This window comes from Zophobas morio, unplaced genomic scaffold (assembly GCF_036711695.1).
Source record: "Zophobas morio isolate AGI-343-1 ecotype UQ-CSIRO unplaced genomic scaffold, CSIRO_AGI_Zmor_V1 ptg000021l, whole genome shotgun sequence".
NCBI lineage: Eukaryota > Metazoa > Arthropoda > Insecta > Coleoptera > Tenebrionidae > Zophobas > Zophobas morio.
Genome location: NW_026972126.1, coordinates 18,508,636 through 18,536,233, shown reverse-complemented (window position 1 = coordinate 18,536,233; position 27,598 = coordinate 18,508,636). Strand labels below are relative to the sequence as shown.

General features: G+C 34.7%; 3 protein-coding genes across 10 annotated transcripts in view; 1 reads left to right on the top strand and 2 right to left on the bottom strand.

Moving 5' to 3' along the window:
* The first annotated feature begins 1,421 nt into the window (after window positions 1-1,421).
* LOC135132671 (protein chibby homolog 1-like) lies at window positions 1,422-2,661 on the top strand. 2 transcript variants are annotated; one of them, XM_064060836.1, is made up of 4 exons: window positions 1,422-1,974; window positions 2,026-2,264; window positions 2,312-2,427; window positions 2,477-2,661. In XM_064060836.1, exons 2-4 carry the CDS (start codon window positions 2,099-2,101, stop codon window positions 2,543-2,545), a joined length of 351 nt encoding a protein of 116 aa, XP_063916906.1. In that variant the 5' UTR covers window positions 1,422-1,974; window positions 2,026-2,098; the 3' UTR covers window positions 2,546-2,661. The 2 variants fall into 2 exon arrangements, with proteins under 2 accessions (XP_063916906.1, XP_063916907.1); XM_064060837.1 differs by lacking the exon at window positions 1,422-1,974 and having other exon boundaries at window positions 1,981-2,264.
* LOC135132663 (DNA topoisomerase 3-alpha) lies at window positions 2,597-10,096 on the bottom strand. 3 transcript variants are annotated; one of them, XM_064060817.1, is made up of 8 exons: window positions 9,944-10,096; window positions 5,775-5,871; window positions 5,517-5,726; window positions 5,218-5,470; window positions 5,002-5,172; window positions 3,636-4,951; window positions 2,923-3,585; window positions 2,597-2,866 (listed from the first exon to the last, which is right to left on the bottom strand). In XM_064060817.1, the coding sequence occupies exons 2-8, from the start codon at window positions 5,853-5,855 to the stop codon at window positions 2,654-2,656; spliced, it is 2,907 nt and encodes a 968-aa protein (XP_063916887.1). In that variant the 5' UTR covers window positions 5,856-5,871; window positions 9,944-10,096; the 3' UTR covers window positions 2,597-2,653. The 3 variants fall into 3 exon arrangements, with proteins under 3 accessions (XP_063916887.1, XP_063916886.1, XP_063916885.1); XM_064060816.1 differs by having other exon boundaries at window positions 9,949-10,096; XM_064060815.1 differs by lacking the exon at window positions 9,944-10,096 and having other exon boundaries at window positions 5,775-6,173.
* Window positions 10,097-10,731: 635 nt separating this feature from the next.
* The window catches only part of Wake (wide awake), a 132,042-nt gene continuing 115,175 nt past the window's right edge, over window positions 10,732-27,598 (bottom strand). For all 5 annotated transcript variants that reach the window (XM_064059831.1, XM_064059832.1, XM_064059830.1 and 2 more), the window contains exons 4-9: window positions 24,354-24,457; window positions 19,398-19,568; window positions 19,015-19,221; window positions 18,742-18,958; window positions 17,894-18,688; window positions 10,732-13,376 (exon numbers count right to left, since the gene is read on the bottom strand). In XM_064059831.1, coding sequence (XP_063915901.1) covers window positions 11,645-13,376; window positions 17,894-18,688; window positions 18,742-18,958; window positions 19,015-19,221; window positions 19,398-19,568; window positions 24,354-24,457 — 3,226 coding nt within the window. In that variant the 3' untranslated portion in view covers window positions 10,732-11,644. The remainder of the gene's footprint in view (window positions 13,377-17,893; window positions 18,689-18,741; window positions 18,959-19,014; window positions 19,222-19,397; window positions 19,569-24,353; window positions 24,458-27,598) is intronic.

Below are 27,598 nucleotides of genomic sequence, written 5' to 3'. Positions count from 1 at the left end.
TTTCTCTGTTTTTAAATTTTAATTTTTTTTATTTCTTTATATTTAGACTTCTCGATTTTACAATTTTTCGATATTTGAATTTTTCAAGTTTTAATTTTGCCATCTTGGTTTTTCGATTTTTAAAATTTTTCGATTTATAGATTTTCCGATTTCTCAATTTTTTCAACATTATCAGTTTTGGGAACTTTTCAATTTCTTTTTTCAATTCTGAACGCTTAGAATCGACATTGGCATGAGCGCGCTCTGGTCTGTGGATCAAACATGTTCCCAGGCGACGACTTATCAAAAATTGTTATCGCTAATTCCACTAGAAGTTTAATATTTTGTGCGAAAATGGAACACTCGAATGAAAATAATTGCCGAAATGTGTTTGCCGAATTTTATACAGACCGTATGCATTTAAAAAAGCCCTTCACATTTAATCACTTTTTCCAAATGGGGATATCAAAAAGGACAAATTATAACTCTAGAGAATGGTAATTCGATAGAAAGACAGACAAGAAGTGGAATTCCAGCAACAAAAATGGCCCAGAAGAGGAGAGAAGCCTTAATCAGTCAGAACCACGGCAGTAACCATGTATTGGAACATTATAACTAGTAATTTAGTAATATAATAGTGTAAATAGTGTGTCCTATTTTTAACATCCATACTCACTAACCACGGTAAACTTGGAATGCCATTTAGAAATTTTGGACAGAAATTTAAAATCGGCAAAAAGTACGTTACTAAGGGAGAATAAAATCATATTTGCAAAGCGAAAATCAATTCCCAAATGTTCAGAAAAACAAAAATTGGAACAAAAGCAAAAATTAAAAAAAAAATCTGAATCATTACACTGCCAACGTTATTGATGCATAAATGACTTATATAAATATTCAGTTTATTCCTAAGGACAAAAATGTTCCGAATGTCCCTCAACTGCGACAAATTGAACGCTTTTGAAGAAATCTAAAGTGGAATTTGTGTGAAAAATGTAGGGTAGGAACCCTTCACACATATAGAATTAAGCAGTGTGTATTGCTGAAAATTTGTCAGAAAAAAATATTGGCTTTCACAAATTTAATGCGCCGCGCCGTGTTAAAACAAAAATTTGTGAAGCAAGTAGATATGTTGCAAATCGTACTCTATAAAGTTGTTTTATAAATGTTAACAGTTGCATTTTTAATTCGTCATTCAATAATAAAATTATGCTAGTTTGAAACTTGCGCAGATTTTTGGTCCCTACACCCTTATTTGATTCGAGTCGCAAAGTGTCAGTAATTTTCCGCGCCGTCCGACTTCTTAAATTTCAAACTAAAACGGCTGCAAGAGCGATTCACTTACAGTAGTTGTGTTGTACAAGCTCAGACAACAACCCGCAAAATGGTATTAGTAACAACCATTGAAGGTTAGAGGGCTTTTGTCGTAATGTGACTCGATCTTGAAATGTGTGGCAATTAGTAACTTTTATGAAATAGAAATATATCTGTGTCCTTGTTATGCTCCGTCTTTTCGACAGCAGGTATTTTTTGCTTCCAGGATGGCGATCCTGTTACTGTCATTTGGTCATCAATTGCCTTGGTGGTAACACGTCTTCCACGACTGTTTGCTGGTTACCGGTGACACTTTCTCGTTGAATAGGGCTGGAGTTACTTTGGGACTGGAATAGTGTTCTTTCCGGTCCGTTAACTCGATAATTCTAGTACAGTCTGTCGTAACCTCAAATCGTAAACACATCAAACTTTCGTTGACAGTTCCTACATTTGATAGCGAAAATTACTAGCGTCGCGCTATCTTTGTTTAACACATAGGTTAGGTTCCTCTCTGTCGAATTCCGACCACAGGCAGTTTGCCGTACTTTCTAAAAGTAATAGTAGATCTAGTGACTTTATTTTGTCGCATTTTGGGGCGCCATCTGACCGCCAATATTAACTCACTGGTACGCATAAGGATACGGGGTTGCCGGTCTTTTAAATACATAGTCACTGATATAGGTAAGAAAGTCACTGACATATGTCATCAAATTACCACTGATACCAATCTAGAGCTGAAATGTCACTACTGTTTCCATGACAACCGCGATTACCACAAACTTCAATATTTTTCAAACGCGCGAAGATGCCTCTATTTGGTAGCAAGTTTTCGCCAAAAAAAGCCCCCGTGAGGAAGAATTCGGGAAATATAGCCACTGAAGAACTAGAAGACTTAGTTCTGGGGCAAAGAAGCATACAACTACGTTTAGGAAATCAAGAACTGGTCTTCGACAACGGTGACTGGATTCCAGGTAAACAATCACACGACGAGAGCTTTTTTAAAATCTTCATTCCTCAGAGAACGGGGAAAGTGGAACAGCGCACAAATCAAACCAAAAACTAAGAAAGAAAATCCAGGAACTCCAAGAGGAAAATAATATGTTGCGGCTGAAGTACACAGTGATGCTCAACATGGTGATTATAGCCACAAGGGGGTTAAACTTAAGTCATTTTGTCCTTTCAGCTAACCCAAAGTACTGCTGAAAGCCACCTTCAAGAGAAAGAACTGGAAAAGTTAAGAAATCGGAAATGAAAATGGCTGCTCACAGGTAACTTGATTACTAGATTATTGACGCCATCTTAATTAGTTATAAAAATAAACATGTATTTAGATCTTAACGTTACAAAGAAAATATTTTTTCTAATTTGGGCACTTGTCTCTTGTGTGACCTTCTTGCCTACACTTTCCACATTTCCTTTTGGCTCTCGTTTGGTTGTTGTAGGGGGCGGTCCGATTGTTTTTTGTTTTGTTGGTTTTTCCTTTCCACGTGTTTTTGAAATTCCGCCCTCCTAAGCCTCTGTCGTCGTTATCGTCGCCGCCGTCGCCGCCTCCGCCTCCGCCGCGATCATCATCCTATTAAAATCAACACAAGAATCAGTGAATTTTTGACACAAACATGTTACACTAACCTCATCCGCCCACTGGAAAAACCCGCACCCTTGTCCCATTGGCTTCGGGCAACAATAAAACGTCCGCCCTTTATTTGGCCCTTCCTTTGACACCGTCCTCCTAACAGCGGGCGTATCACAGTTACATTTAAGTTCGTTGTCGTCGTTATGGGTGACGACTCTAGTGGCATTTCCGTCTTCGGATGCCCACAGGAAGAAATCGCAGGTTTGGTTTTTACACTTGTAGAATTTTCGTCCTTTGTTGGCCCCGTCTTTCCGCACCGTTAATTGTATAGCTTCCTGGTTACACTGACACACGATTTCGTTGTCTTCGCTATGACTCCTGTTGGACATTCCTGAGGGACCTGGAGTGGCCATGAGTGACGTGTTTGGCCAACTACTGCGACGAGGTTCCGGGTTATGATGATTATTGACATTATTTATCACGGTGTGGTTGACGTTGTTGCGTTGCGGGGGTTGGTTATTTACAGGTGGTGGCGGTCGGTTATTTACAGGTGGTGGCGGTCTTGGATTTCCCGTGTTTCTTACAGAAGAGGGGTTGATTTCCAGACCTTCAAGGACGTTTAAGTCGCAACCACCAATACACAGGGTGTTGGGGTTGGGTTCGCCCAAGAAAATGTTTTGTCTGAATTTCATTTTTAATTTTTTGACGTGTGGGCCGCACTGTAAAAATATAAATAACAATATAGAATAAATTGGGCTGTTTTACTTACGTTTTGACAACTCTCTTCTAGCACCTCTATACTCTCCACATTCTGAGAGAACCAAATGGCGTTCTTACAACCCGGATATCCTGAACACCCTATATATTTCCCTGCGTCGTTCTTCCTGTTTTTTAAATGCATGTCGTTGCCGCATTTCGGGCACTTTAATACTGGTATGATTGTAGCATTCTCGAACTGCTCATCCTGAACCACCTGGGGTCTGTCATCTAAACGATTAGCCAGACTTTCGTCGATTTGCCTCATTCGTTCTACCACGGTCTCAAAAACGGCTCTATATTTTTGAATTTGCTCTCTTCTGACCACCTCTGGGTCTTTTAGCCCATCACAAATCAGTTTTAAATCTTTTTCAAATTCGGCGCGTAGGATGGGTTTGGCTAGACTGACTTCCAACCCGATGTTGTTGTAGCCTTCTACCAGACCCATTCCGAGAGTTCCTGGGACGAAGTAGGTGTTTTCGTGGAGTCCCACATATTCCCTACTTTTGATGGTATCTATATGGTCAGCATGGGTTGCGTCTGTCCCGATTCCGTGTTTTTCCATCAAGGCAATTAAATCAGCTTCTGTTAGTAGTTTAGGTGCGCAGGTCACACTTTCGTGTAATTCTAACACGGTGGGGGTAAAAGTATCCCCTTGTTCGTAATGATTGATTTCTTTAGCGTTCCATTTTTCGTAAATATACACATCTAGATAATTCTTCTCCAAAATTAGCAACCCCTTGGCTATAAATTTCTCCCCGGCTATATCCGCAGTGACTATCGTTTCAAACCCTTGCGCATCTTTGTGTACGCAAGCCAAGAAATGTCTGACTATATATTCATAAACCCGTTGTTCGTTCCCTTGTAGATTGTTTGTATACTTTGTTGGGTGTATGGGAGGATGGGCTTGATCAGACTTTTTACCCTGTCGAGGGTTGGGGCCCCCTTCATCCATCACCCGTTGGGCGAAACCCCCCCACCGATTGTCACCCTGCTGCTGAGTAACCAAATTCGCCAAATTCAGTTCTTTCGGAAAAATATTGGTTTCAGTACGCGGATAACTTATGTACCCCTGACTATACAACTTCTCGGCTATTTTCATCGTTTCTTTCGCGTTAATTTTCAACTTCTTTGAAACGTTTTTTTCCATTTCAACCGTGTCGAGAGGAACCGGCCTCCATTTACTTTTGGGTTTACCTTGGACTTGTTCAACAGTGGCAGTCGGATTTTCTTTACAGATGTCTAAAATCGCTTCACACGCGTTTTTATCAAATAATCGATCGCGCTTCCACGAAAATTCCGTCGTGATGTCTTTGACTTTGTGGTTCACTGAAAGCGCGACAATTACAAGTTGTTAAAATCGTGTTTTGTATTTATACTTTTGATTTTCCAAAACGGTTCCGGAATGAAATCCTCGATCGCTTGGTAGCGCTCAACCACGAACCCCAGCGTGGGAAACTGACACGACCCATAGCTAATCAGTTTATCAGCGAGCTTCGTCGGGAAGACTCGTTGCAGCCTCAACGTCTGAAGCCTAGTAAAAGCGGCCCCTGTTTTACTTTATTTAACAGTTTTGATAAGCTAACATAACTAACCTGTTCGCAAATCTAGTTCCTGTCTTACATCAACAGCGTCACTTACGTTCTTATTAGGTTGTCCCAGCGTGTTCAAAGCCCGGAATATGGACGGCCCGGTGATTTCGGAAAACTTCGCCCGGTAAATTCTTAGGTTAGGTTTGACGTCTGTACACACTTTAATAATTTCATAGCCGATGTTTTCGCCCTCACGATCGCAATCCGTCCAGATAATCAAACCCTGACAGAACCTAATCTCGTGTTCTAGAGTCCTCTACAACAATAAATTAACAAAACGGTGACACAAACGTCAAGCTAACCTTAATTTTTTGGTAATCTTCAGCGCACATTTTAACCACCGGTGCGTCGAATAAGGCAACCGGGTTGCACGATCTCCAATTACGAAAACCCGCTGCGAATTCGTAACCTAGCAAATGTCCTGAGACCGAAGTCATCACCATTCGTGCTTGTTGCCCTTGAACGGTGCCGTCGAATTCGTAGATTTTGTTATAGGTGGAGAAGCTGTCTCGCTACGGGGGCAAAGTTAATGGTTTTTTGGGGTTCTGAGGTGAATTTACCCTTGTTGAGGCCCCCTTGGACAGAATGGCCGCTATGTTTTTGGCGGCGTCGTTTTTCTCGGCTACGTTTAAATATTTCATGGTGGGGGCTTTCTTGCTACAAAATCGTACGTTTGTTCTTAATAATGACGAAATAAATAAAAATCCCATTGAAAAATAAGGCTTTCCCACATTTTTGGCGTAAACAAACATTCAAAATTATCGGTGGATTTGACTTTTGCGAACAAAATGACAGTTGTTTTAGTGACTAATGAAAAATCCCTAGATTGGTGTGGATGTGGCTAGAATTGCGTAAACGGTATCGTAACGAGTAATTTCACGCATAACAGATGTTTAATTGAAAAATCGCTTTCATTTGATACAAACGGCATGTCTATTTTTGTAAAATATAACACGTTGTTTCTGTCAAATGGTTGTATATGATAATCTGCGACACTACTGTCAAATTTGTAGACGTCATCTCCAAAATTAGTAGTAATAAATATTATTTAATTTCATGAAATAAGATACTTCAGCACATGTGGTTTACGAGCCCTTGTTGAGTTTTTATCCTAGATATTAAGATATTTTTTGAGAAAAAAATCTTGCAATTTAATTTTGACACTGTAAAACTGAATGCTGTAAAATCATGCAAATATTTTAAAATTATTTGAAACATGGTAAATCGTTAATCAAAACGTATCCGTCATCGTAAATTTTTGCCGAATTTCTTCGAATTTGCGAGTGTTTTTGGGGAAACAAAATTGAGTATGAATTAATAAGTTAGTCCTTTGCGATTTTGGGCTATTTCGGTTGCTCGATTCCTCGACTTCTCGACATTTCGTTTTTCCATCTTTTGTTCTCGATTTTTCATTTTTTTCGTTTTCCCAATTTTTCGTCATTTCAGTTTTGGAATTTTTTGATGTTCCAGTTTTTCAATTTTTCGATGTTTCGATTTTTCAATTTTTCGATTCTTCAATTCCCCGAATTTTCAGTTTTTCGAAATTTAATTTTTCAATTTTTGAAATTTTAGATTTTCCGTTTTCACAATTTTTCAGTTCCTCGATTTTTATATTTTTCGAGTTTTAAAATTTTTGATTCTTCAGTGCATTGATTTTTGAATTTTTGGATTTTTTAATTTTACATTTTTCGATTTTTTTTATTCGATTTTTTGACATTTCGATTTTTAAAATTTTTCGACTTTTCGATTTTTAGATTTTTCAGTCTTACCAGTTTTCGATTTCCTAATTTTTCACTGTTTCAATTTCGGGAATTTTTAATTTTTGCATTTTTCAATTTTTCCATATTTTCATTTTTCGATTTTTTGAAGTTTCAATTGCTCGATCATTTGATTTTTCGACTTTTTGGGTTTTTCAGTTTTTCGATTTTTAAAATTTTTGATTTTTCGGTTACTCAGTTTTTCGATTTCCCATGTTCCGAATTTTCAATTTTTCGTTTTCCCAATTTTTTGTCATTTCAGTTTTGAAATGTTTCAATTTCTCGATTTTGAGTTATTTCCTTATTCAATTCTCCGAACAATTTTAAAAATTTTTGATTTTCCGTTTTTTCGATTCTTCAGTACATTGATTTTTGAAATTTTCGATTTTTTTAAATTTTACATTTTTCAATTTTACATTTTTTGATTCGATGTCTTGACATCTCGGTTTTTAAAATTTTTCGACTTTTCGATTTTTATATTTTTCGATCTTGTAAGTTTTCGATTTCTCGATTTTTCGCTATTTCAATTTTGGGAACTTTTAATTTCTGCATTTTTCAATTTTTCAATATTTTGATGTTTCAATTGCTCGGGCATTCGATTTTTCGACTTTTCGGATTTGGCTTTTTCGATTATTAAATTTTTCGATTTTTAAATGTTCCGTTTTTCTAATTTTTCTCATTTCACTTTTGGAATTTTTCCATTTCTCGATTTTTCAGTTTTTCAATTCTTCAATCTTCCAATTTTTCAATTCTTCAATTTTTCGATATTTTAAATTTTAGATTTTCCGTTTTCCCAATTTTTCAGTTCCTCGATTTTTCTATTTTTCGAGTTTTAAAATTTTTGATTCTTCAGTGCATTGATTTTTGAATTTTTGGATTTTTTAATTTTACCTTTTTCGATTTCACGATCTTTGATTCGATTTTGACATTTCGATTTTTAAAATTTTTCAACTTTTCGATTTTTAGATTTTTCAGTCTTACCAGTTTTCGATTTCCCAATTTTTCACTGTTTCAATTTTGGGAATTTTTAATTTTTGCATTTTTCAATTTTTCCATATTTTCATTTTTCGATTTTTTTGAAGCTTCGATTGCTCGATCATTTGATTTTTCGACTTTTTTGGGTTTTTCAGTTTTTCGATTTTTAAAATTTTTTATTTTTCGGTTACTCAGTTTTTCGATTTTCCATGTTCCGAATTTTCAATTTTTCGTTTTCCCAATTTTTTGTCATTTCAGTTTTGGAATGTTTCAATTTCTCGATTTTTCACTATTTCAATTTTGGGAACTTTTAATTTCTGCATTTTTCAATTTTTCAATATTTTGATGTTTCAATTGCTCGAGCATTCGATTTTTCGACTTTTCGGATTTGGCTTTTTCGATTATTAAATTTTTCGATTTTTAAATGTTCCGTTTTTCTAATTTTTCTCATTTCAGTTTTGGAATTTTTCAATTTCTCGATTTTTCAGTTTTTCAATTCTTCAATTTTTCGATATTTTAAATTTTAGATTTTCCGTTTTCTCGATATTTCGATCTTTCAATTCCTGGATATTTCTATTTTTCGTGTTTTTAAATTTTTGATTCTTCGGTGTATTGATTTTTGAATTTTTAGATTTTTTAAATTCGATTTTTCGATTTCTCAACTTTTCGATTTTACGAGTTTTTGGTTGGATCTCTTAACATTTCTATTTTTGGTTTTTTAAATTTTCCATTTTTCGATTTTAAAAATTTTTAGATTTGTCAATTTTTCAACATTTCAATTTTGGGAATTTTTAATTTCTACATTTTTCAATTTTTTGACTTTTCGGTTTTTCAATTTTTAGATTTTTAAAATTTTTTGTTTTTTAGTAAGTTAGTTCTACGTTGAGAACCAAATTTCAGGTTCTTTTAGCAGCTGATGTTTGTATTCTAAACGTGCTAATAGTCGAATTCGTTGAAATATAAACATAAACAGTCGAAGTTAAGCATATACTGAGAAACTGAGAATGTCTACATTTTTTCTCGTTAGTTATCCGCTTTAAATATACATATTTAAAGACGCAGGAATTGCGGGGATGCTAATTATGCCACTTTATAGACGTTAACAATAATCACAAAACGAAAATCGCAAAATCTAATTTTCTCATTTTTTAAAGAAACGGAATTTGTCGGACTATACTTCAAGGGCGAACGAAGTCCTGTCAAAATAACCTTCCACAAGTTTTTTACTAGCTTTGTTTTTGTTGGTAGTGTGATAACCCAAACATCCCGCCTTAAATTGACGGAATGAGATCATATTAAACGTTCTGAATCAATGCAAATATTTGAATATCACAAATTTAATAAAGCTGGCGGCAAAATACACATAGGGGGGTGTTGTAGCACCAGCGAAGTTTGGGGCTCCTGGTCGTGGCTGTTCTCCTACCCACGACGGTGATTCGGTCTATCGCGAGCACTGCCGCACAACACTTCTTTATTATGGACATGCCGTGCGAGCAGGCCGTTACGGGCGCGAACTCGTGGTTGGGTCTCGACTATTGGGCCAAGTCGACAGCATCACGTCATCTCGACCGCCCCTGACTTCTATACAAAGCCTGCATCCTTTGTGCAGATGGCGCGATAAATCCCGCCAGCTCGACTAGGAACCGCGCCCTCCGCTTCTGCCACGTATTTCGGTTTTATCTAATCTCAATTCCGTTTAAATGTTCAATTTCTATAACTCTGATATCAACTACAATCGTACAAGTATTAAAGTTTCAAAAGAGCAATAAACAACATTTGAATCCGCCATACACTCTTGTGAAATTTAAAACAGTAAAGAATTATTATATGAAATTAAGATTGGAATCAGACTATTGTATGATGTTCAACAAGATTTTACAATTCAAACATGTACTTGGTCTGAACATACGCTTTCAACGTGACCGCTGCCAGAACAAAGAATTTATCTGATCTTAAATTACACCACACTTTATCAACGATTCAAACAAAGAATTTACCTTACGTTAAATGATGCCTTGATCCAAGTGACTGGTTACTTAAAACCATCAGCTTTGAGAGTTTATATCGTGGACTGCTATCCCAAATAAAACACATGATAAATAAACACAAAATGCATATTTCCTGCGTTGCGATGTAAATTTCAGTATCTCGATGATATAGCTTTCCACGTCGCGAGAAAGATATCTCGGTGATATGATGATAATAACGATGATAACTGTCTAAAGAGAAAAATTTATAATCTCCCGTACCTCAGTGCACGATATTATGAATTTTACCGCACTTTCCACGGTCTTTTTCCAGAGTGGGGCAACGTTAGAGTAATTTAACTGCCGCAAATGAACTATTAACAATCTTGTGTGAGGAATTAAGAAGTATTATAATGCAACACTTGAGTATAAGCATCTAGAAAATTATTCATAATTTTGTAATCAAAAGGTGTTGTCCTTTGATTACAAAACTAGTAACTGCTCTATCTAAATAAATTCTTGATTGCTAAACTGTGTTAGAACTAGGTAACGAGTAAACTCCTAACATGAACGGTGCATTTACAAACAATAAAACAAATTTACACAACGTGTCAGCGTCGGTCGAAAAATTCACTTATTTCCGCTTGGAAAATAGGGGCTTACTTTTGATTTTCTTTTCGTAGGACCAATGGCGGTGTATCATTTGGATTTTAAAATGGGTATCTTATATTTTCTTAATGCGTTCTTCTCAATGAATGTCCAGTCAAAACAAATACATATAGTGTTAAAAAATCAAAATTTGTTAACATATTTATTTACGTTCTATCTTTACACTTCATTTAAAACATATCAAGACATTTTGTGCATTACAACAGTCATACAATGCATTGAAAAAATACAATGTTTCGTGATTCTTTTTTATATTTTCCACTATTGAAGTAATTTTGAATTAAAGCTTCAATATTAGAAAATGATATATATTTTTTAATTGCACTGTACTTGAATAAACTTTCTCTATACACAAATATCAAACTATGTACACTTATAAAATACACAACACAATAAAATTATTTTGTACTAAAACAAAACGATGCAACGCGAAACAGTAACAGAATGATAAAAGAAAGAGATAGTTTACAATGAACACATAAACACTATATGATATGGTTTTTCTAATACCATCATGTGATTACTTAGCACATTTTGAATAAATAACACGCATTATATTATTATAGAATATATTTGAAAGTTTTCTAAACTAACACTTATAGTATGTATCTTTTTTAATAATACTTGTCAATAACATTGGTGTTCGTAGCCGTCGAAAACGCAATAAATGAGCAAGTTTGGACGATAATCAGCGACCGTAAAGAAAAAGTAGCAGGACGATATTGCACAAAATGCTCCTAAAATATCATTCAAAAAATTGCTCTGGCGTAACAACATGGATGGAGTAACCGAATGGTCTTTTTTAATAGAAAATTTTGATATATAGTGAATACTCTTATCATCACAGTGTTATCAATATTCAACGAAAGATTGACCTCTGTCTTAAAGTAACAGGCTCAGGATTACTTTAATAGGGTTCGTTCCGCTATAGTTAGGCAACAAATGACTTAACAATCATAAGACTGAAATTTCATATTTCTCTAGCACCATTTTTACTGACTAAGAACAGGATTAAAACTAGAATTCAATATAAAAGTCTTATATCAAACTTTCAGCCTCCTTTCATATAATCGCACTGTGCTTGCTACTGTGCTCCAGCGCGGCCAAAACGTCGTGCTTCTGCCTCACATACAACCTCCCTTTCTTCCACGGATTCTGCAGCTGCAGCGGCTTGAAATCGTCCCTCAAGCAGCGCTCTCGGGCTCCGATCACAGCCACCAGACAGAAATTCTTCAACTTATCAGCCGGATAAATTGGCCCTTCTTTACCTTTCAGCACTACGGCCATGTTCAGCTGTTTGACCACCAGATCGACCACTTCTCGGGCGGTCGTCCTAGGTGTCACGTGGAGCTTTAGTGAAGTACCGCTAGCCAAGCCCGTTTCGTACGCCGCAAACACTTGTAAAATCCCCGATTGGAGCTCCTTGGAAGTGGACTGAGTCGTGACGTCGGGATAAGGAACCTTGAATAGAGTATCTGGAGTGGTGTCCCGCTTCTTCACTTCGAACGGCTTGAGGTAAGTACCCTCGTCTGTGCGCGATTTGAGGTTCGAGAGACTCTTGGAAAGACCGCTCTCTAGGTTCGACTGGAGAAAGGGCTCTAGGTTGAGGTGTCTGGGGCGGTACCGCTCCGACTTGGTGCTCACGTCGAGGAGGTTCTGCTTCATGTTGGTCATGCTCTTCGATGGTACCATTTTGGGGCGGTGCTTGATTTTGTGAGGAGTGGAGGAACCCACAGGGTGGGGGTTGCCGTCGCTGTCCGAACTTAAACTATGCAAACTGTCGGTGGTCATCGTGTTTACACTCACTAGACTGCCCCCATATAGGGGTCTCACACTGAGTAAGGGACTAGTCGTCGCGGAGACACTCGAAACGGTACTAGCGCGACATCTATGAGTCGACGTGGTTGGAATAGCGAACAACATGTCTTCACTACGCGACGGCGGCAAGCGTTCATTCAAAAAATCACTACTGTAACTGTCACTGTTTTTCCGGGACTCCGAGTCACTGCAAGCACTCAAGTACTGCGACGACGCCTCGTTAGTACTCAAGTGTTGCTCACTTTTACTAAACTCGTTCACCAGAGAATTCGGGGTACTAATATTGTTACTCCCGGGCCCCGGCCACGACCCCCGACCCGGAGTACTCTTCACCACCTTACTCTCCCTCGGCGGTATCTGCAGCAAACTCCTCTTCGGACTCGTACACCCGATCTCCTTATCCAGGATATACCTCATCGAAATCCCGCACGTTATCCTATCCCTCGCGAACGTGATAACATCCATCAGCCAGCGAACCGTCTTCCAGATCACGTTCAGCTTGGATTGTAAATCGTGCAGCCGTGCAAGGCGCTCCTTAGCTATGGCCACTTCGCTGTTCGAGAAAGCCTCGCGATGCAGATGGTTCGCCGTGGCCGAATCCAGCTCCAGGAGGCAGCTCAGTTTCGAGTATTTTTTGATGATGCTGTTCTGGTACGTGTTGAGGTGTATCATTTCGAAGACTTGGATCGGGAGGCTGAGGAGGTCGCCTCTTTGGAGGAGGATCTCGCGTTGGCCGGGCACGGAGCAGGAGAATTCGGCCGAAGGACACACCACGATGAAGCTGACCTCGTCGGTCAGGTCGATCACTTCGGTGTCGTAGAGGCGGTGGCTGCTGGCGTCTTCGCTGCTGATTTCCATGTAGTTGAAGAGGCGCTTCGCCGCGCTGGTCACCAGCTCGAGGAATGTTCGTTGTTGCTCGGTCGCGTTGTCGGTGAGGTCGGGGAGGTGTTGCTGTTTGAGGTATTCCCACTCCTCGCTGGAAATAAAGTGGATGGTTTAGTACGGCGCATGCGCTGCTTATGGTGAATATCAGAGTGGAATTCGAATTTGATAACCAAAACCGTAGTGTTCTGTTTTTGAAAGAATTTGAAAACAGAATCTGTGGCCTCTGTTGTCGTGTTTAGAAGAATTTCAGGAAGCCTTTTATTTTTGAAATCATTTGAAAAATGATTCTCCGAAATTCTTGTTTTTGAAAGAATTTAGAATTGCTTTATTTTTGAAAAAAAACTTAAAAAGAATGAGGGACCTCGGGTGTTTTATTCTAGAAAATATTGATCGGGGATCACTTGCTGCTGAAAGAATTTGAAAAAAGATTCTCAGAAATCGTTGGTGTTTTTTTTTTAAGAATTTAAAAGAATTTCGGGGTCCCTAGTGTTTTGTTTTAGAAAGAATTTAGAAAACTTTCGGCAATTTCTGTGTTTTTTTTAATTTTAAAGGAGTGAATTGTTTTTGAAAAAATTTATAGAAAGAATCAGAAACTCCGCTGTAGAATCTTGCTTGTGTTTGAAAGAATTTGGAAAAAGATTCTCGGAAATCCTTGGTGTTTTTTTTTTAAATAATTTGAAAGAATCTTGGGAATCCCTGGTGTTTTTTAAGAAAAATTGAGAAAGAAGAATTTGAAAACCAGATCTTAGGAGCTCCTAACTTGTTGTTTTTGAAAAAATGAAGAATTTCAGGAAAACCTGGTGTGTTTTTTTTTAAGAATTTGTAAAAAGATTCTCGGTGTTTTTGAAAGAACTTAGGAGAATCCCTGATCCCTGATTTTTTGAAGAATTTAGAAGAATCACGGTTATTTGTTTTTTAAAGAATTTATAAAAAGAATCAGCGGCTCCGGTTTTTTTAAGGAAGATTTTGTTTTTGAAAGAATCTCGGGTGTCTCTGGTATTTTATTTTCGAAAAAATTTGAAAAAATTTCAGGAATTCCAAGTGTCTGAGAGAATTAGAAAAACTTCTGGTGTTTTTTTTGTTTTAAAGAATTTAGAAAAATCCTCAGAATTTTTTTTTTTTTAATTTGAAGCAATGACGATAGTTTGTTTTCAAAGAAATTTATATAAAGAATTAGGGGTCCTGGAGTTTTTTTCTGAAAGATTTGGATCGAGGACCACTTGGTTTTGAAAGAATTTGGAAAAAGATTCTGGGAAATCTTTGCTACTGGTTTTTAAAGAATTGGAAAGAATCTCGGGAGCCTCTTGCATCTGGTTTTTGAAAAAATTTAGAAGAATCTTGGGGATCCTTGGGTGTTTTTTTTGAAGAGTTAAAAAGATTCTTGAGGCCCCCAAGTGTTGTTATGTTTTAAAAACTTGAAAGAATATCAGAGGCCACTTGTTTTTTAATTTGAAAGGATTCTGGGAAATCCCTGATGTGTTTTCTACTAAGAATTAAAAGGAATTTTTGGAAATCCTAGTGGTTTTGTAAGAATTTGAAAGAATCTCTGGGAATCTTTGGTGCTTTGCTTTTGGATGCGAAAAAAGTACTTTCGGAGCCCCTGGTGTCTTGTTTTTGGATAAATAAGAATTTCAGAACCCCTGGTGTATTTTTTAAGAAATTTGAAGAAAAAATCACGGGAATCTCTGGTGTCTTGTTTTTAAAAGATTTTTTAGAATCTTGAGAACTTCTGGTGTTTTATTTTTTAAAGAATTTGAAAAAAAATCGGTGCCTTGTTTTTGAAAAATTTTTGAGCCCCCTGAGAGATCTTCTTAAAAGAATATAGAAGAATCTTGGAACCCCTGCAAAGCAAATTTTTGAAAGATTTTCAGGAGTTTCTGGATTTTTTTTTAAAAGATTTCGGAAACCCCTGTTGTTTTATTTTTGAAAGAATTTGAGTTAATATTATCAGTGTCTTGTTTTTGAAAGAATAAAAGTAACTAAGGGACCTCGGGTGCGTTCTTTTGGAAGAATTTGAAAGAATCTCGGGAGTCTCTTGCATCCGGTTTTTGAAGAACTTGAAAGAATCACGGTAATTTGTCTTTGAAAGAATTTATAGAAAGAATCGGAAGCTCTGGTGTTTTTACGGAAGAATTTGAAAGAATTTCTCCCTCATCTGTTTTCATTTAAGATTAGAAGGAATTTTGGGAAACCCTGGTGTTCTTTTTTGAAGAATTTGAAAGAACCTCGATAACCTCTGCTGCCTCGTTTTTGAAAGAATTCGAAAAACGTAGCTCAGGAACCCCTGGTGCATTGTTTTTGAAAAAATGAAGAATTTGAAAGAATTTCAGGGTCCCCAAGTGTTTTATTTTTGAAATAATTTGAAAAAAGATTCTCAGGGGTTTCTGGTATATTAAAAAAAAAAAAAATTAAAAGAATCTCGGAAACCCCTGGTGTTTTATTTTTGGAAGAATTTTAGTAAAGATTTCGGTGTCTTGGTTTTGAAAGAATCTCGGGGACCCCTGATTTTTTTTTAATTTGAAAGATTTTTGAAGCCCCCTGGTGTTGTTATTTTTGAAGAATTTGAAAGAATCACGGTAATTTGTTTTTGAAAGAATTAATAGCAAGAATCAGAAGCTTTGGTGCTTTTATGAAAGAATTTAAAAGAATCGTGGGGGCCATTTGTTTTTTCAAAAAATTGAAAAAAGATTCTGGGAACTTCCTGATGCGTTTTCTTTTAAGAATTGGAGGGAATTTTGGGAAACTGTAGTTTTTCTTTTAGGAATTTGAAAGAACCTCGGGAATCTCTGCTGTCTTGTTTTTGAAATAATTTCAAGGACTTTTTAAGTGTTTTATTTTTGAAAGAATTTGAAAAAAGTTTCTTAGGGATTTCTGGTATCTTTTTTAAAAGATTTAGAAAAATCTCGGAAATCCTTGGTGTTTTATTTTTGAAAGAATTCGAGTAAAGATTATCGGTGTCTTGTTTTTGAAAGACTTTAAAAGAAACTCCGGGACCTCTTGTGTTTTCGTTTTGAAAAATTTGAAAGAATGTCGGGGACCTCTGGTGTTTTTTTTTTGAAGAATTTGAAAAATTCTTGAGATCCCCTAGTGTTGTTATTTTCGAAAAATTTTAAAGAATCACGTAATTTGTTTTTCAAAGAATTTATAGAAAGAATCAGAAGCTCTGTTTTTTTTGTAGACGAATTAGAAATAATTTCGGGATACACTTGATTTTTCAAAATTTTGAAAAAAGATTCTGGGAAATACCTGATTCTTTTAAGAATTGGAGGGAATTTTGGGAAATCCTAGTGATTTTTTTTTTGAAGAATTTGAAAGAATTTCGGGACCCTTGGTGTTTTATTTTTGAAAGAATTTGAGTGAAGATTATCGGGGTCTTGTTTTTGAAAGATTAAAATAAACTGGGGGACCTCTGGGGTTTTCTTTTTGAAAAATTTGAAAGAATCTTGAGAGCCTCTTGCATCTGGTTTTTGAAAAAATTTAAAAGTGTTAGGAACCTCTGGTGTTTTTCTTTTGAAGAATTTGAAAGAATCACGGTAATTTGTTTTTGAAAGAATTTATAGAAAAAATGAGAAGCTCTGGTATTTTGTGGAAGAATTTGAAAAAAGATCCTGGGAAATCCCTGATGTGTTTTCTTTTAAGAATTGCAAGAAAATTTGGGAAACCCTAGTGTGTTTCTTTTTTGAAGAATTTGAAAGAATCTCGGGAATCTCTACTGTCTTGTTTTTGAAAGAATTCGGAAGAATTTCAGGAACTCCAAGTGTTTTACTTTTAAAAGAATTTGAAAAAAGATTCTCAGAGGTCTCTGGTATCTTTTTTAAAAGACTGGGAAACCCCTGGTGTTTTATTTTTGAAAGAATTTGAGTAAAGATTATTGGTGTCTTGTTTTTGAAAGACTTGAAACTCGAGGACCTCTGGTGTTTTCTTTTTGATGAATTTGAAAGAATCAGGATAATTTGTTTTTGAGAGAATTTAAAAAAAAAAACTAGTGTTTTGGTGTTTTTTTTTTTTAAATTTGAAAGAACCTTGGGAATCTCTGGTGCTTTACCTTCGAAAAAAATCGAAAAAAGTATGTCGGTAGCCCCTGATGTCTTGTTTTTGAATAAATGAGAATTTCAGGAACTCCTGGTGTTTTTTTTTTGAAGAAAATTGAAAATCATCACGGGCTCCGAGTGTTTTATTTGTGTAAGAATTTGAAGAAAGATTCACGGGAGTCTCTGATGTCTTGTTTGTAAAATATTTATAGAATCTCGGGTGTTTTATTTTTCAAAAAATTTTGAGCTCCTTTGCGTTGTTGTTTTTAAAAGAATATAGAAGAACCACTGAAACCCTTGCCTTTTCTTTTGAAGAATTTGAAAGAATGACGGTAATTTCTTTTTGAAAGAATTTATAAATAGAATCAGGGGTCACCGTGTTTTCTTTTGTTTTTGGAAGATTTTGAAAGAATTTCGGGGTCCACTTATTGTTGAAACAATCTTGAGAACCTCTAGTGTATTGTTTTTAAAGACTTGAGAAAAATCTGTGTAGCTCCTGATGTTTTTCGTTGAAAAGAGTACCCATGTTTTTTTAAGAATTAAACCCGTCGGTCCTAACAACACTACAAATACTTACGCCGACACGTGCGGATTATCCCGGACCTTGCAGTGCGGCAGCATATTCGGCGACTTCGCCGACACCACCACTTGAATCAAATCCACCGAACTCTGCATCTTCAAATACGCCAAATACAACCCTTTACTCAGCTTCAAGCTCGACACTTGGTGATAATTGATCTGTTCTTGTATCGACGCCATCAGGATCTCCGATATGCTATGATCGTCCCCCAGCACGGTCTTCTTGAACACCTTGTTCATAGGCAGCCACCTCGAGTTCAAAACCGACACACTCTTCGGCGTTTTTACATAATTGACGGTACTCAGTACGACGGTCCCTTGGGAATCCCGCAACGGCCTATAATACAGCTGACCCAGGTCCTGCAGACACAGCGACGACTGCATCTGAAGCACCGCAGACAGGAGCTTGGTCCTGAAATGTATAGCAGAAGACGCGTTCTTCTCCATGTCCGTCCGCAACGACTTCGTGTCGTCCCACGTGCAGGAAACCTTCATCAGCCAGTGGAGATCTGTGTGGATACAGCTGGGGAATGTTTCGTCTATTTCTATCACAGGCAAAAAGTCTTCGTTCGTTACTAATACTTTGTCTTCGTGGTAGAGGATGCACGCTAAGTAGATGCCTCTTCGTAGGTTCTTCTGGAACTTGCTGGCGGCCGTGAAGAGTTGCTTGATGGTGGTTTTCTTTCGTTGGGTGCGCCTCTGGGGGCCGGGGGTCTCGAGGATCTCGCTGCCGGGACGCAGCTGCTTGACTTCGTCCATTAGTTGGTCGAGCTGGCGAAGACGCCCGTCAAACCTGCAAAAAATATGTGTGATTTGTTGCAACTGGGTGACCACAGAACTAATTACCTGGACTTCTTGTTGTCGACCTCCCTCCAACTCGACGGCACGACGGACGACGGCGTCGACGTCAGGAACGTTCCGAACCCTTTTAAATTGCCGCAAGCCGCCCTAAAGTAATATCTTCTACCCTGCGTTAAATCTATGCTACAGTTGGTCTTTGACATGTCGAGAAGCTCTTTTTCACCGGAGATTATGCTGAAATCAGCACGAGTGGACCATTGGACTATAAATCAAACTCGTTAGAGGATCTCGGCCGATTTTGTAATAACGGAATGCCACCTTTGAATTTTGTTGTGATCGGGGAATCGTTCGTTGTAGGCTCTTGCAGTCGCATGGTAACCGAGGATAGAGACGTGATGTCGAGGGCCACTAGCGACGGAGGGTCCGGCGGTCGGGCCTGTGTAAAACCTAACACTAGTCTTTTGAGGGTTTTTACGCGTCTGCTCCACGCTATCGCTTGTTTGTCGTTGTCGCCGCCGGCGCAACCTAATAAAAAAATACACGCATAAAAATATGACATTTTTTATTAATGACACACTCTATATATTTAAATCATACTATTTGATTTTTTTTCCTCTCGCAAAATTATTCTTCTTTATCAACACACCCCCAGAAACACAGTTACACGAAATTCTCTCTCTTTTTTTCGAATAACGTCGTACCTGTCATGGCTGACGTCGGATAAGCGTTTCCAATAATGCTGGAGAACGAGGCCCTTGTGTTTAGGGGAGCACCGGTGGGCTCCTCCAAAAGTCCGCCCAACTCCTGTAATCTCATTTCGGCTTCACCGAGCAACTGTTTCAGGTGAGATCCGAGTTTTTCTGGGTTTGAAACTGAAAGGGAAACAGTAGGTAATGGAAAGTTCAGAGGATGTTAACGCTCCCATTATTAGTACCTAATCTGCTTGTTTATCTATTGTTTGGAGCTAGTTTCTTGCTTTCTCGATGCGTTAATTTATTTTTAATTGTGTGAAATTCGTCTCATTCGAACGAGGATGCTCGTTTGCATAAATGGAAGAGGTTTTAAATGAGAAAAAAGCGAATAATTGGTTTCTTTTGATTAAAATAAAAATAATAGTAATAATAAAAACAATACTGATGCCTTCCACAAATGACGTCATATAAAAAAAATGACAGATCTTTGATTAAAACTACCTTGAGTTCGTCGTAGACTCGAAAATGCGGGATGCTTTTGATCACGATCATTTACAAGTAAAAATTAATCATAAAACATCTTACATCGAGTTGGCTTTGACATTTCATTAATTTTGCCGCCTCGTTGTGATGATCGACAATACGACGCGTCGTCACGTGTCACAATTGTCACTCATAATCTAAATCAATTTGCGATTTTCGCGTTTTCATTTGTAACTTTTTCGATTTTTCAACTTTTGATCCTTTCGATTTCACAATATGTATTTTAATTTTTCAATTTCACAGTTTTAATTTTTTGATGGTTCAATGTCACAATTTTTTTGTTTTTTATTCTTTGACTTTTCAGTTCTTAGATTTTAAATTTTTGGAATTTTCGATTCAAAAAAACTGAAAAAAACAAAAAATTAAAATCGAGGAACTAAAAATTGAAAAATTAAGTAATAAAATATATAAATATTGTAAAAACGAAGAAGTGCAAAACAAAAATCGAAAAACTAAAAAATCGAAAAAAGGAATAATTGAAAAAATCGGAAACAAGGAGAAATTGAAAACTTCAAAAATTTAAAAATTGAAAACTGAACTATATAAAATTAAACATCGGGCAAGTGAAAAAACAAAAATTGAAAAACAAAAAATTGAAAAATGGAATAACAGATTAAAACATTTTCAAGTTAAAAAAATAAAAACGAAATACATAACTCAATATCACAACAAATCGAAAAATTGCAAAATCGTAAAATCTAAAAATTCCAAAGTTAAAAAAATAAAAAAAATCCAAAATTGAACTAGAAAAATTGAGAAACGAAAAACTGAAAAATGGAAAAAAAACAAAATTGTAAAATCTTAAATTGAAAACTAAAGAAAGTGCAAATCGAAAAATTAAAAATTAAGAAACTAAAAAAAAATCGAACAATTGTAAACTCAAAAATGTAAACACGAAAAACAATAAAAAACGAAAAATTAAAGTCGAGAATATGATAAATGAAACTTCGAAAACTTGAAAATGAAAAGACAGAAAAGTTGAAAAGTTAAAAAACCGAAAAATTAATCAAGAAAGTGTAACACTGAAACCTCAAAAATTTGAAAATTGCAAATTTTAACACTGAAAAAACGAAAAATTAATCGAAAAAGTGTAAAACTGAAACCTAGAAAAATTGAAAATCAAGAAATTGAAAAATAAAAAAAATTAAAACAAAAAAAATTGCAAACTGAAAAATAGAAAAGTCGAAAATCGAAAAATAGAGTAACAAATTAAAAAAATCCGAAGTTAAAAAATTGAAGAGGAAATATAGCAAAATCACAAGAAATTGAAAAATCTAATAGAAAAATCAAAAAATTGTGAAAACTTAAAAAACCGAAAAACTTAAAATTAAAAACTAGAAAAATTGCAAATTTTAACATTGAAAAAACGAAAAATTAATCGAGAAAGTGTAACACTGAAACCTCGAAAAATTGGATAAATTCAAATTTTAGCACTGAAAAAATGAAAAATTAATCGAAAAAGTGTAAAACTGAAACCTCGAAAAATTGAAAATCAAGAAACTGAAAAATAAAAAAATTAAAACAAAAAAATTGCAAACTGAAAAATTGAAAAGTCGAAAATCGAAAAATAGAGTAACAAATTAAAAAAATCCGAAGTTGAAAAATTGAATAGAGGAAATATAGCAAATCACAAGAAATTGAAAAATCTAATAGAAAAATCAAAAAATTGTGAAATCGTTAAATTAAAAAATTCCAAAGTCAAAAAAATCAAAAAACTCTAAAATTGACAGCTTTAAAGTTAAAAAGAAAAATTGTAAATCGAATAATTGAGAAACAAAAAACTGAAAAATGGAAAAATACAAAATCCTACAATTGAAAAATCGAAAAATTAAAAATTGAAAACCAAAGAAAAAACTGCAAATCGAAAAATTGGAGAACCGAAAAATTAAAAATTAAGAAACTAAAAAAAATCTAAAAATTGAAAACTCAAAAATGTAAAAACACGAAAAATAATAACACGAAAAATTGAAGTCGAGAATATGCAAAATAAAAAATCGAAAATTTGGAAAATCCAAAAATTGTGAAATCTTAAAAATAAAAAACCAGAAAATTTGGAAAGGTGAAAAATTTAAAAATAAAAACTAGAAAAATTGTAGAAGAAGCAAATAAAAAAAATCGAAAAACGGTATAATTGAGACAATGAAGAATCGAAATTAAAAAACCAAAAAAGTGAAAAATTGTTGGAAAAAACTCATAATTAAAAAATCCAAAGTTGCAAAATCGAAAAACTGAAGAAACTAAAACTGGAACAAACAAAAAATCTAAACTTCTAAAAATTGAAAAATTGTAAAATCGAAAAATTCAACAAACGGAAAATTAAACTCGAGAAACGAAAAGTTTAAACATTGGAAAAATGTAAGCATTAAAACATCTAAAAATTGTAAAAAACGAAAAAGTGCAAAATAATTAAAAAAATCAGAAAACGGAATAATTGAAAAATGAGAAATCGAACACTTGAAAAATTTTAAACTTGAAAAACTGTATGGAAAATTGTAAAATCAAAAAACTGAAACACTGAATCATCGAAAAACTGCAAACCGAAAAATCGAAAAATCAAAAAATTGCAGTATAAAAATGGAAAAACAAAAAAACTCGAAAAATGAAATAACAAATTAAAAAATTTACAAGTTAAAAAACTCGAGAAACACATCGGAAAATTGTAATATCTAATAGAAAAATCGAAAACCTGAAGTTAACTGAAAAAGTTAAAAAAAAAATAAAAAAATTCTAAAACTGACAACAATAATATTGTAAATAGAAAAATTGAGAAACGAAAAACTGAAAACTCGAAAAACTATAAAATCTAAAATTGAAAAATCGAAAAATTTTAAATTGAGAATCAAAGAAAAAACAGAAAAAATAGTGAAATCTTAAAAATGAAAAAGCAGAAAATTTGGAAAGTTGAAAAGTTAAAAAATCGAAAAATTGAAAAAATAAAAAATTCTAAAAGTCTTCAAAGTTAAAAAGTCGAGAATAAAAAGCAAATAAAAATCGAAAAACGGAATAATTGAAAAATCGCAAACAACGAAAAATAAAAAACCTAGAAATTCAAAAACCAAAACAGTGAAAAATTATTAAAAAAAAACCGAAATTCAAAAAATTAATTGTAAAAAATCAAAAAACCGGGGTAATTGAAAAATTGGCAACACATTGAAATTGAAAAATTAAAAAATAAATTGAAAAATCAAAAACTTGAAAAAACGAAAAATTTTAAGATCGAAAAACTGAAAAATGAGAAATTAAAAACTTGAAAAATTGTACAATTGAGAATTTAAAGATCAAAAAGTTGGGAAAACCATAAATTAAAATATCTAAAAATTGTCAAAACGAAAAATTACAAAAAAAATTGAAAAAATCGAAGAAACGAATAATCGCAAAATCACAAATTCAGAAATGAAAAACTGAAAAATCGAGAATCTAAAAATCAAAAAATTAAAAAAAAAACAAAAATTTAAATATTTGAAAAATATGAAGACGCAAAATCGCAAAATATAAATTGAAAAACTAAAAAATCGAAAAATCGGAAAGTCAAAAAATCGAAAAACTGTAACATTAAAACATTATAGAATTAAAAAAGAAAACATCGAGAAAGTGAAAACTAATTGAAAAATAAAAAAATTGCGAAAACAAATTTGAAAATGAATAATTAGAAAATCGAAAACATTTAAAAATGACAACTTTAAAACGAAAAATCGAAAAATTGTGGAACTAAAAAATTGAAAAGAATATTGAAAATTTGAAAAATTCAAAAGTTGTAATACCAAAAATTAAAAAATCGCAAAAATTCAAAACAAAAAAAAACAAAAAATCTTAAAATGAAGTAAATGAAAAGTCGGAAAAATCGAAAACAGTATAAACAAACACGATAAAAGCATTAGTATTCGAATTTGTTTCAGTTTAAATTTGACGCGTTGTGATTGGGCGGAAATTAACGTATGCTGATTTTGCTACCTATCGCAAATTGTTATTAAAAATGCAGTGACAGATTTTCCAAAGCTAACTTGCTCTTGTGTACTGTAACATTTACCCATTGAATAATAAACATGAGATGGAATTTTAGTTAACACATTAATACCAAATGAAACACCCACTCAAAAAAATTTAGACCTAAATTAACAAATGCAAATGAAATCGCCAGTCCCAAAATTATTCTTCCACTATAAAGAACCGCCGTCCATAACACCTACTGTACACCTCGCTACATCTTAATTATTATTATTGTTTCATCGCCCTAATATCTCTAAGCTCCTGCCAACACGGCAATAATCCAAAATGAAATATTCATAAGACTGTCGACAATTTAATTAAGTTCCCACCACCTCCGCGCTACCAACAATAATCGCCAAACTTTTACCTCCATTAATTTTTTTTCGTTCCCCTGACGCTACGACAATAAAAAATTAACATCCCCATTATACTTACACCTGTGTCCCTCTCTCGCCCCAAAACTGACGAGCATCTTCACAAGAGGCCTATTATTACTCAACACGGCGACATCTAGCGGCGACAGTCCGTCGTTATTCAAACTGCAAACAAAACTCCTCATTACTACCCCATTCAGCGCACAAATTTTCCTAGTCTTCCAGGACTCAATTAATTCTGATTGGTCAGTGCGGATGTGTGACCGCAAAACAAACGTCTCATTTAGCTGCGACAGTCGAGAAAAAATTTCGGGCACAACCGTGCGATATATTCATTTTCTCACTCATCGCAGTTAGGTAATAAGCTATTTATCGCATTATAAACTAAAATAATAATGTGATATATATTTCGTGTCACCTTATATACGAAATCGTGGGTGTTTAACAGAAGGCGAAGAAATCCATAGTTTTACTGCGCCGGAACGGCGTTAAGTGAATTAGTATATTAAAAGCATCACTTTTAAAGCTTCTCGTCCCATCAGGATCGGATTTTGTTTCTATCGGCGTTCCAGTCGGGTCTCGTTAAAGTTAGTCCCGAAGTGTCGACCCATATCATTTTTGTTATTTGGCGATCGAACGCCGACCGACGTCGATTTTTCTTTTATATCGGGGGCAGAAACGCGAAGACCGAGGGGTCGGGGCTGAAACAATATCGACCATGTGGGGCCCGCCCGAATTTTAGGAACCCATAAATACGACCGGAGAACTTCTGCTCCGTTTACGGAGCTTGATCAAATTTCGCAAAACCGATTCTCATATTTTACCTTTTTCCATTTTCGCGGGGCGACGGAAGATTTTTTAGGTGGAGGGTTGGGGAGGTCGGATGGGTTTCTTAACAAGAGGAAATGGTAGGGAATTGCTTGAATTGGATGTAATGGTGATTATCAATAATTTGTTTTGATTGGGCATAACAAAATGGTTTGTTTAATGCGAAGGCAGACGCAAGAGGGTCGATTGGAGTCAAACAAGTGTAATCAAAGTGATAGAGTAATGACTGCAATTGTCTTTGGTGCAATTATTATGTATAAACGGAGTACTGAATGCGATAACAATGTCAAGTGGATGTCAGGATGTCGGCTGAAGACGGCATTATGAAGAGAAGTTTCAAATTACGTTTATTATTTATTCTGAAATTGTATAATAATTCGTAGCTCCAAAATACCTTTTGTGGTGTAGAAGCTCATGAACTTCGCAAGCAGACGAGATGATTTAATTTGTTTAAGAATATTCCCGCGTAGGTTAAGATTAATTAAATAAGATTGACAAAAAAATCGTAAGATCACATTGTGGTGATTCACTGATGATGAAAGTAATCTGCATTATTAACTAAATTTCAGGAAAAAAATAAGCCAAAATGCTATTGAAAAAGTGCTTTCTTTACTTGCAGGATAATGCTCCCGCTCACGAATCTTCGACTCTTTATTTTATTTTTTAAATGATAATCTCTGTACGTGAAGATCAGGATAAGAAAAACCACAAAAAATGTCAAAAGAGCAGGAAAATGGGGCAAAAAGGATACAAAACGGCAAAAAAGCAACAAGAAATGAAACGCAATAAAAAAGACACAAAAAGACCAAATGAAAAGCCACAAAAAGACTTGATTAAAATGAAATAAAAGAACGACATAAAAAATAAAAAAAGGCGACGGAAAAGGTACAAAAAGCAACAAGAAATTGACGAACGAGACAAAAACACCACAAAAAAGACAATAAAAAAATGCTGTAATAAAGGGTGTAAAAAAGTGGCATAAAAGCCGAAAAAAAGAGAACAAAAAAAAGTGGATAGTAAACCACAAAAACGATAAAATAAGTAACGAAAAGACCCAAAAAGGCCACACAAGGTTTCGATAAAAGGGAGCAAGAAAACCGAAATAAAGAAAGCCACAAATATGATTTAAAAAAAGGAGACCAAAAAAACTACAAGAAGGCGACGAAAAAGATACAAAAAGGCCACAGAACAATGTTACAATACAAAGGAGTAAAAAAAGGCGGCAAAAACAGTAAAAAACTCTTTTACTAAATAAAAAATCCGGACAGACGGCAGACAGATGGACGGACGGACGGACGGACAGACAGACAGACAGACGGAAACGGGAGCCCTATTTCTTCGTACTCTAGTCTACATGAAAAGTCCAGAAAACGTAAAATTAGAGAATTCGCTTATGCTCAGGAAGTAAAAAGCAATAAAAAAGGCAACAAATAAGCCACAAAAAAAAACTATAGAAAGGGCAACGGAAAAGACACAAAAAGTCTACAAAAAACACTATAAAAAAAAAACTATTAAAAAAAAGAAGCCCTAAAAACAAAGCAATAAAAAAACGACCAAAAACCGATAGAAAAAACGACTTAAAAAGCGTCAAAAAAAAGGGACGAAAAAACACAAACCGGTCGATAAAAAGGGTCACAATGAAGAGAAGAAAGACGGAAAAAAGCGACAAAAGTCCGCCCAAAAAAGTCAAAAGACATCGGAAAATTGAAAAATCTCATAGAAAAATCGGAAACTGCTAAATCCTAAAAATTAAAAATTCCAAAGTTAAAAAAAATTTAAAAAATTTAAAACTGACAACTTTAAAATTAAAAACTACAAATATTGTAAATCGAAAAATTGAGAAACGAAAAACTGAAAACTGGAAAAACTACAAAATCTAAAATTGAAAAATGGAAAAATTTAACATTGACAGAAAAAACAGCAGAAAACTGGGAAAATCGAAAAATTGCGAAGTCTTAAAAATGAAAAAGCAGAAAATTTGGAAAGTTGAAAAGCTTCAAGATCGAAAAATTGAAAAAATTAAAAATTCTAAAAATCGTAATAGTGAAAAAGTGTAGAAGAAAAAGCAAATAAAAATTCGAAAAACGAAATAATTGAAAAATCGCAAACAAGGAAAAATAAAAAACCGAGAAATTCAAAAACCAAAAAAGTGAAAAATTATTCAAAAAAAACTCAAAATCAAAAAACTGATGAAACCAAAATTGAGAAACTTATATACATATCAAAAAACAGAAAAATTTAAAAATCAACAACAAACAAAATTAAAATCTAGAAACAAAAAGTCTAAACATTGGAAAAATTAAGAATTAAAACATATAAAGATTGTAAAAAGTGAAAAAGTGCAAAGTAACAATTTAAAAAAATCAAAAATCGAAAAACGGAATAATTGAAAAATTGCCAAAAACCGATAGAAAAAACGACTTAAAAAGCGACAAAAAAAAGGAACGAAAAAACACAAACCGGGCGATAAAAAGGGTC